This window comes from Miscanthus floridulus, chromosome 1 (genome assembly GCF_019320115.1).
Source record: "Miscanthus floridulus cultivar M001 chromosome 1, ASM1932011v1, whole genome shotgun sequence".
Lineage (NCBI taxonomy): Eukaryota > Viridiplantae > Streptophyta > Magnoliopsida > Poales > Poaceae > Miscanthus > Miscanthus floridulus.
The window spans coordinates 162701005-162711383 of record NC_089580.1 but is presented as its reverse complement, the minus strand read 5'-3'; the positions used below and the strand labels follow the sequence as shown (position 1 = coordinate 162711383).

The window sequence follows — 10379 nt, the reverse complement described above, 5'->3', positions numbered from 1 at the left end:
TCATTTTTTCCCCCATAGATATTAGGTTGCGGTGATTGGACCCTCTTCGGTGTAACATCACTTTTCGTGCTTATCTAGATACTGTAGGACGGTATCTCGCGCGCGTCCTTCTTTGTTTAGGAATATTTCTGTTCGTTCTAGTTTTCCATGACCACTTCTTGCGACGTGAACTCGTGACATGTTTGGCGGTTACAACAAAAACAACTAAAGTTTCTGGATGATTGGAGGTATGAAATACATCGGATGAGATCGGTTTGGTACTTTGGTTCCATCGTAAAACCATAGGAAACCGCCATTTTTTTTAAGCAATAGGAAACCGCCAATTGAACAGGCCTACCTGCAGGTAGTACTCTCTTCATTCGCATTATGGCATCAGTAGAGGCGCCCATCGGCAGCGGCCCAGGAGAAGAGAAGACCTGGTCTCATCTCCGAAGTCAGGTGTCGCACAGCATTGTCATCATAACCTGACCTGGAGCGTACAGCTTGACCTCCGTGCAGCAAGAGACAATCTATGGGAATCACACACAAATGGTCGGCGCAGCGCAGTCATATGAAGAGGAAAAATAATGCGCGATTAAATTAAACGAGCAGCAATACTTTACATGATGATTCCTCTCACTGGTTCACGATTAAACTAAAAGCGCAGTCATCTGGTCTGTCTTTGGTTTTTGCGAGTAACTTGTCAAATGTCAAATATAATGATTTGCTATGCTAATTCACTGATGCTGTATGTAAACCCAATCACTAAATGAAAGGAAATTTACAGATTCTTACACCCGGTGGCTATTTAGGCACAGAATATGAGAGAAGACTCTCCTAATTTCTGATTCAGCGTCCCTCACCCTGTCCGATTCTGTTCGCCATGCTATGTGCTCGTCAGGCCTAACCAAAAGGACATTTTTCCTACTAATCCGACACATCTCCCACCATGAACTACCAGACACCCTAGGTACTTCCTCAACATCGATAAAGTTTGTCCAGGGTGCCAACTCAGATCTGCTCTCTTCCACTTCAGCATCAGTCGAACCTTGTGGCCACATTACGCATACTTTGGCTGATAGCTTAAGCTCATCTGCTAACTTGAGGGTGGCACGGGCAATCTCGTATGACTCTTTCACTGGTGCAATGATGAGAACGAACTCGAGTTCATCCCCACTCACCAGGTCCAGTGTTGAGAACACACCCTTTAAGAATCCATCACAGTCGCAATGTAAGCAGCAGTAGAAGGGATAGCTAAAACATGTGTACCAATCAGGTGTCGAAGGGACAAACCTCACTTGAAGCAGGCAGTCCTCTTACTAGCATGTGGGGAAGCCGTGAACCAACCTTAGCAGATGGGATGTACTCTCTTGATGCCCTCTTAGAATGCTGTAGTTTTCCTCCTTCCTGAGTTTCCTCACAACTAGCTTCAGGAACAAGGGCACCTTCTTCATAGCTGAAGGCAGAAGTGAGATAGACAAAAGAAAATTTACATATTTTTCAGCAATCTGATAAGATGGCCAGATTAATGAAATCCATTCATGTCCCATCAACTAAGCTGAAAGAAATAAAGAACAGGTTTTTTTTAGGAACACTCTGTTGTAAAGGGTCTTACTAGAAGCCAAGATCCTCTGCAGGGAACTGCAGCTGAAGACTTTTGCCTTCATCAAGAATACTTCTCAATCTTGCTAGTCTCAAGGACCCAAGGGGATTTTTCTCATTCAGGATATAGTCCGAGACTTGTGCCCGACCAAGGGAAAACAATCCTTCCAGAACTGCCTTCTGTACATTTCTCGGAATGATTGATCCAAGGCTTCTATTTATAACTTGGTGCACTGAAAATGTGTGTAAACAGTATATAAACCGGAATGATGATGGGAAAATTGCAGGGAAAGTTGCATCTGTTGTCAACATCTACACTGAAATAAAAAAACAACAAAAATGTCTATAGCCTTCATGCAGGAGCAGGACATTTACCTGAGTTTGCAACAGTTGGATCAAGGCCAAGGGTCGTTGGAATAGACATAGCTGCCTTGAAATTCTCCACGCTAAGTTCTGTATTGAAAATTGCAACCTGCAATAAGCAAGCAATTGTATCACACTAAATTAATTCTATAATTTAATAGTAGAGAAATTGACATTGGATGAACAGAAAGCTTGTGAGAAGAGTCTAACAGGCCGGCGCTCTGACTCATAAGTTTGTAATATTGATGGTGAGGCAACACCATTCAGCAGCAAGCTCAATTTCCACGCCAAATTATGTGCATCCTGGACACCAGTGTTCATTCCTGTAAAGAAATCGGAATATGCATGTTTCTCTTTTTTTGGACTTCATATCCATATAGCAAGGAAAATTAACAAAGTAAACCACTAACCAAAACCACCGGCAGGAGGAAAACGGTGAGCAGCATCACCAGAAAGGATTACTCGATTGTTGCAACAGATGTACTTCTCTGCAACTTCAGCATGCATTGCCCATGGTTTTATGTCTAAAACATGAACATCTGCTGGCTCCCATCCAACTAATTTGACAATAATTTGCTCACATACCTAGAATCATGATGAAACTTCAGATTTAAGCAGGGGTAGATGTGCACATACCCATGAAATTTACACTGTAAATTCACCCATGCATAGCAGATTCAAGTTTAGGAATAAACTGCTAGAAGAACAGTACATCACGAGAATTTCAACAAATGCTGAAACACAGTTGGATGCAGAACATAGAATTTCAGTAGCTTATAAACTAGAAGCAAGAAAGATGTTAGAATGAGATCCACCTTAGCGCTGAAATCTTCAAACATCTGCTGAGGAGGATAAAATGGAACCTGAAAATAATAAACATAATATTAATACACATGAGAAATATTACAATTTTCGAACATATAAAAGTGAAATCTATCTAACATCATAGAGGTTGGAGTACCTGCAATACAAATTCCCCATTCTCCAGGTCATGTGCAACTAGTACACCAATTGCGCCTGGATTAAAAACGAAAAACAGCATCCCTGGCCTCTGACTGGACAAATACCTGCCCAAATCTCTGCTAAGAAAATGCACACTGACCAGTTTCTGCAAGTCCCTTTCACCCTCCATAGATATACCTGCCAATTCACGCACTGTACTTCTTGCGCCATCTGTCCCTAGAAGAAGACCACAGTGTAGCTTTCTCTCTATTATCCTCCCCCCATTGTTAACTGACACTCCAACCAGAATTCCCTCATCAGTCTGCTGAAGGGATGTGCACTCGTGTCCCATCAATATCTTGCTTTCCAGTACCAGATCTTGCGTTGAGTAACCAATCTCACCAGGAAAGCATGTCCGGAAACCAATTCCTTCAAGCTTCTTGAGTAGCAAATCGACTAACTTGTACTGCGAGAAATGTGCAACGGATATAGGACTAATGACCTTGTCAAAATCTGCCAAAAATGCTTGTCAGAAGACATACACGGCGAGGTGCAAGACATCAAGCACTCGACATGAGAAGAACTGAACTGGCCTTCCTGTTTCATGTGATCAACCGATCCAAGGACGGAACCAGAGAGTGAAGTACAGTAGACGAACTTCCTCCACAAATCTACTGGTGGCTGGGACCTCTCAATGTCCCCGGCCAAACCATCCAACTTGCGGAAGATCTGAAATGCCAGACATCCGTGAAAGCACCACCCAAACAACACAAATTAGTCAAAATTACGAAGTTAGAGTGCATTAGTAAACATACACACCTCCATTGTGCGGTTGTTGATGAAGTGCGCTCGAGGGTGCCTAGTGAATTCCACATTCTTCTCTATCACCGTGCATTTGATCCCTACAAGATTTGAATAAGACGAGTAACTGCATCAATGGTTGCTTTTTATTCACAAGAATTTCCGCAACTTCTACCAAAGTCGAAGTCACTGAGCTCGTCGAACCCAATTAGCACACAACACTTGAGAGGAGACTTGTTTTTATCACATTTGTTACACGACACTTGAGAGGAGACTTGTTTTTATCACATTTGTCCGATGAACTTTCGCTCAGCTCAAAGCTACCGTCTACCTCAGAAGCGCTAATAATTGGAACATTGATGAGCAAGTGGCACCTCAGAAGCGCTAATTGGAACATCGATGAGCAAGTGGCACGAGGTTCTTACCAAATTTGGTGAGGAGGAAGGAGAGGACGAGCCCAACTGGACCAGCTCCGACGATGAGTACGGGCAGATGCGGCGCGTCGCCCCAGCCACCGCTGCCGGCTAGTGACGAGAAGAGCGGGCTGTGGCAACGGCGGAGCCACCAGAGCGCGCCCCGGTGCACCGAGAAGAGGCCCCCGCGCCCACCTCCGGTGATCGACAGCATCGATGCGGTCGATTCGTTTGGGGGCGTACGGCCTTCGGCGTCGGTGGTGGAATGCTGCAGCCTGCAGAAGGGGTTCTTTGGGTTTAGAAGGTGGACACGACTCACGAGTACACGACTGCACAGCAAGGGATTCCTGAGGGCGTAGGAAACAAAAGGTTGGCTTGGTTGTAGGCGTAGGATGTCTTTGTCCTCACAACAACGTGACTGCTAGTTGCTACATCCTACAAAAACACAAAATATTGAACAATGGAACCATGAAAAATTAGAAACCAAAGATTGGGCTATCTCATACTCCGTACATCTAGAAAAGAATGCAATTCTATTTCGGTGTTATGGTTTTGTATCTTAAGTTCAATTAATTATAGATAAAAAATATATCAATATTTATGATATTAAATAAGTATCATTAGATTAACTATAAAATTTATTTTTATAATAATTATTTTGAAGGTGTAAATGTGAATAGTATTTACTAGAAATTTAGTTACGTAGTTGCATTCTTTTCTGAATGAAGGGAGTATTTCGTTGGAGGCTTGAATTAATCAAATTAGAGAACAACCTGTTGTATTATAGCCTGTGCGGTGTATCCCTATTACTCTGCAGTCTTGCAGAAGGGAAGGGACCAAGCAACACAGAGGCACGCAGTCGTCGTCTCGCTGCTCGGTGCTCGCCGGCCAGGCGGCCGCCAAGCCGCGGATCGCCCCTGGAGGCTATCGCAGAGGACCTGCTGGCGACGGGCGGCCCCAAGCCCTCTTGCCAAGTTGTCGGCCGGCAGTGACGCGATGGGCGGCACACCGGTGCCGCAGCGGACGACTGGCAGCGGCGGCGCGACAGCTACGGTTAAGCAGCACTGGCCGGATAGGGAGAGGAACGGCCGGACGGGGGTGGGAATCGCCGGGTCCGATTGCGGCGCTGGTGCACGCTGACTCGCGGAGTCGGAGTCAGGTGTCGAGGAGGAGTCTCCTCCTGTGTCTGGATCGGTTGGGTTAAGAATTTGACCTAGCAGACCAGCGTTACCTCAGGTTGGGCAAAAAAAAATCACATGTAGGCCCTGTTCGTGTGCCCTTAAATTCGGTTTTGATCCGCTTCTTTTTTTCATCCGGAACATGTTTTTCTCTCATAAATTTCTCCAGCATTCCTCCAAACCATCCAAATTCCTCCAGAATTCCTCCAAGCGAACAAGCCCATAGTATTAAAGTCTATATTACCCCTCAATTTTTACGAAAGTCTATTTTTCCTCTCCCTGAACTTTTAAAATCGTTTGTTTTACCTTCCTAACCGGTTTTAAGTAGTTTCCAAAGACGATTTTATCTTTTTCTTTTTTATTTATTTCAGCTAAATCTTTGAAAAATCATAGTGAATCATAGAAAATTCATAAAATAGAAAATTCAATTTTGTTGGACTCCACGTGAGTAGATCTACACAGAACATATAATAGGTATGTTTAAGTATAATTTTTTTTTGCTGTAACTTTAGATCTATACTTTTCTATAATTAATTCATAGCTGCAGTTTCTATGTTTCAATTGTGGTGAATTTTTTATGGTGGGCTAATTATTGTATGCTTGATCTGTAGCAAAAATTTCATACTCATCTGATCATGTATAACTTAGTTATAGAGTATTTATAAATCTATAGTTAAGTTATACATGATCCAATGAGTATGAATTTTTTGCTATAGATCAAGCATACAATAATTAGTCCACCATAAAAATTTTACCACAGTTGGATCATAGAAACTGCATCTATGAATTATTTATAGAAAAGCATAGATATAAAGCTACAACAAAAAATTTGTACTAAAACATACCATATTATATGTTCACTGTATAAATCTACTCATATGGAGTCCAACAAAATTAGATTTTCTATTTTATGATTTTTCTGTGATTTATTATGATTTTTTAAATATTCAACCAAAATAAATAAATAAAGAAAAATACAAAATCACCTTTGAAAACTGCTTAACCGGTCAGGGAGGTAAAATGAACGGTTTTAAAAAAGTTCAGGGAGGTGGTTTACCTGGTTTTAGAATTCAAAGAGAAAAAACAGGCTTTCGCAAAAATTTAGCGAGGTAATGTGGACTTTTCCGTATAAGAAGTAAAAAGTACTTTGAGCCACTCCGCCCCAGCCCTAGGCCCATCATATCCTCCCCTGGACATGAGTACAGACTGCACAACAAGATATTCCCGAGGGCACCCTGAAAGGTTCTAATGGCTAGAGGGGTATAAATAGCCTAATAAAAATTTCTACAACAACACTTAATAAAAATAGTTAGACAATTATGAAGCGAAGCAAGTATTGCGCTAGCCTACTAAAAATATAAGCTACCTACCACAATTCTAGTTTATATAGTTTCTATCCATACAATAGCTATATCACTACACTAAGTTAGTGCGCTCTCAAATGCTAACTAAAGAGACACACTAACCAAACTAACAAGCTCTCACAACTAGCTACACTAAAGAGCTTGACAACTAGTTTACGGTAATGTAAAGAGAGAGAGCAAGATAGTTATACCGCTGTGACAAGGAGTGAACCAATCAATCACAAGAATCAATAGCAATGAAGATCAATCACCTCGGAATCAAATAATGAACACAATGATTTTTTACCGAGGTTCACTTGCTTGTCGGCAAGCTACTCCTCATTGTGGTGATTCACTAACTTGAAGGTTCATGTGCTAATTGGCATCACACGTCAAACCCTCAATAGGTGCCGCACAACCAACACAAGATGAGGATCACACAAGCCACGAGCAATCCACTAGGGTACCTTTTAGCTCTCTGGCGGGGAAAGATCAAGAACCCCTCACAATCACCACGATCAGAGCCGGAGACAATCACTACCCTCCGCTCGATGATCCTCGCTGCTCCAAGCCATCTAGGTGGCGGCAACCATCAAGAGTAACAAGCGAATCCCACAGCGAAACACGAACACCAAGTGCTTCCAGATGCAAATACTCAAGCAATGCACTTGAATTCTCTCCTATCCTACAAAGATGATGAATCAATGATGGAGATGAGTAGGAGGGCTTTGGCTAAGCTCACAAGGTTGCTATGTCAATGCAAATAGCCAAGAGAGTGAGCTTGAACTAGCCATAGGGCTTAAATAGAAGCCCCCACGAAATAGAGCCATTATATCCCTTCACTAGGCACAACGTAGGGTGACCGAACGCTCCGATCATATCGACCGAACGCTGGACCTCAGCGTCCGGTCACACGATGCGTGCCACATGTCTCCTCTCTTCAAATATTGATCGTCCGATCTCAATGGTCAAGTGACGACCGGACGTAGCTGAAAGCTCTAGTTTGGTTTTGGTGAACTAATAAAACCCTAAGTGCTAACCTAGTTTATCAAGTGATCATGAGATATGTAGCACACTTCAAGTGGAGAAGCTTATGAAGATCATAGCATGACAATAGTGATGGCATAGTGATGATCAAGGGCTTAAACTTGAAAAGAAGAAAGGAAAAAACAAAAAGCTCAAGGCAAAGGAATAACTTATAGGAGTTATTTTGTTTTGGTGATCAAGACACTTAGAGAGTGTGATCACATTTAGGTTTGATAGTCGTACTATTAAAAGGGGTGAAACTCGTATCAGAATAAGGTTATCAAAGTGCCACTAGATACTCTAACTCATTGCATATGCATTTAGAATCTAGTGGAATGCTAACACCCTTGAAAATGTCTGTGAAAATATGCTAACACATGTGCACAAGGTGATACACTTGGTGGTTGGCACATTTGAGCACGGGTGGAGAAGTTAAAAGTGGAATGGAGTTGGTCGCAATGATGCTGGTGTTGGTCAACTGACCAGACACTAGGTCGCTCTGCGACCGGACGCTGAAGGGCTATGTCCGGTCATGTTGTCGATCGGCACAATGATTAGGGTTCTGCACCGGACGCTAGGTTGTGTCCGGTCAAGCATGACCGGACGCGTCCGGTCGGCAAAAACTCGTTTTTGACCCTTACTGTAAACGATCGGACGCTGAGGGTTCAGCGTTCGGTCAACTTTGTCGGAGCGTCCGGTCAACCTGTCGACCGTTAAGATCAAACATTCACTGTTGAACGTAGGAGACACATGGCCATCATCGGGCGACCGGACGCTGAGGAGCAGCGTTCGGTCACCCTGATCAGTACCCAGTGAAGAGGTACAATGGCTCTATTTTGTGGGAGCTTCTATTTAAGCCCCATGGCCGATTTAAGCTCACTCTCTTAGCTATTTGCATTGACATAGCAACCTTGTGAGCCTAGCCAAAGCCCTCCCACTTATCTCCATCATTGATTCATCATCATAGTGAGATTGGGAGAGAATCCAAGTGCATTGCATGAATGATTGCATCTAGAGGCACTTGGTGTTCGCGTTTCACTGTGGATTTTGCTTGTTACTCTTGGTGGTTGCCGCCACCTAGATGGTTTGGAGCAGCAAGAATCGTTGAGTGGAGGAGGTAATTGTCTCTGGCTCCGATCATAGTGATTGTGAGGGGTGCTTGACCTTTCCCGGTGGAGAGCCAAAAGGTACTCTAGTGGATTGCTCGTGGCTTGTGTGATCCTCATCTTGTGTTGGTTGTGCGGCACCCTATTGAGGGTTTGGCGTGTGAAGCCAATTAGCACGTGAACCTCCAAGTGAGTGAATCGCCACAACGAGAACTAGCTTACCGGCAAGCAAGTGAACCTCAGTAAAAATCATTGTGTTCATCATTGATTCCGAGGTAATTGGTCTTTATTGTTATTCATCCTTGTGATTGATTGGTTATTTCATCTACACAACGGTATAACCCTCTTGATCACTCTCTTTACTTTATCATAAACTAGTTAACAAGCTCTTTAGTGTAGCTAGTTATAAGAGCTTGCTTGCTTGGTTGGTGTGGCTCTTTAGTTAGCCTTTGAGAGCACACTAACATAGGGTAGTGTCATAGCTTTTGTGTGAATAGACACTATCTAAACTAGAATTGTGGTAGGTGGCTTGTATTTTGAGTAGGCTAGTGCAACACTTACTTCGCCTCATAATTGTCTAACCATTTTGTTAAGTATTGTTGTAGAAATTTTATTAGGCTATTCACCCCCCTTTAGCCATTAGGACCTTTCAAGTAGTATCGGAGCCGAGGTCACCGTTATTTGAGGCTTAACAACCTTCGGTGTTAAAATAGCTCAAATCAACAACACCAAGAGGCCACCCCAATTTGATGGCTCAAATTATTTTTATTGGAAATCAAAGATGACCACACATATCAAGTCAATCAATAAAAAGGTGTGGAAGGTGGTAGAAACCAAAATTGAGATTGGTGATCCGAAGAATCCCACCGCCGCCGAAGAAGTGCTTGTCTAAAATAATAACATTGCTCTAAGTGCCATTCATGATGCAATTGATGTGAGAACATTTGAGCAAATCAAAAATATTGAGATGGCTCATGAAGCTTGGAAGAAATTGAAAGAATCATTTGAGGGCACTCAAGCCGTGAAGGGTGCAAAGGCATATATTCTCAAAGAGAAGTTTACAAGCTTCAAGATGAAGGAAGATGAGAGTGTGCTAGACATATTCCATCGGATGGAAGTGATTGTCAATTATCTCAAAGCACTTGTGAAAAGATAGAGGACAGGGACTTTTCCAATAAGTTCTTGAGATGTTTGCCCACAAGATTTGGCATGTTGGTCACCATACTAGTGAGGACCGGTTTGAACATAATGACACCAAACTAAATCTTAGGAGATATCATGACCGATGATGCTTATAGAGATGATGATGAGAAGGAAGAAAAGAAGGAGAAGAAAGATGACAAGAAGGATGACAAGAAGAAGAGCATGACATTCAAAGCTACATCATTAAAGGGCAAAGCTAAGTAAGAGACATCAAGTAAAGAAGATGAATCTTGGGATGATGATGATGATAAGAAGATGGCTCTCTTTGTGAAAAGATTTGGCAAGTTCATGGTGAAGAAGGGCTACCATGTAAGAAGAAAGAAATTTTCATTCAAGAACAAAGAAGAGTCAAGAAGGTGCTTCAAGTGTGGAAGTAAAGATCCTCTTGTTGCTCAATGCCCATATAATAGCGACAATGATAAT

At 42.6% G+C, this 10379-nt stretch overlaps 1 protein-coding gene across 1 annotated transcript; it reads right to left on the bottom strand.

The window, feature by feature from the left end:
• Nucleotides 1-557: 557 nt before the first annotated feature.
• On the bottom strand, nt 558-4479 carry LOC136500187 (uncharacterized). Its single transcript, XM_066495567.1, has 11 exons — nt 4113-4479; nt 3706-3788; nt 3480-3615; nt 2906-3399; nt 2760-2807; nt 2355-2529; nt 2155-2267; nt 1957-2053; nt 1595-1814; nt 1273-1435; nt 558-1184 (listed from the first exon to the last, which is right to left on the bottom strand). Exons 1-11 carry the CDS (start codon nt 4312-4314, stop codon nt 771-773), a joined length of 2145 nt encoding a protein of 714 aa, XP_066351664.1. The 5' UTR covers nt 4315-4479; the 3' UTR covers nt 558-770.
• Nucleotides 4480-10379: the final 5900 nt, after the last annotated feature.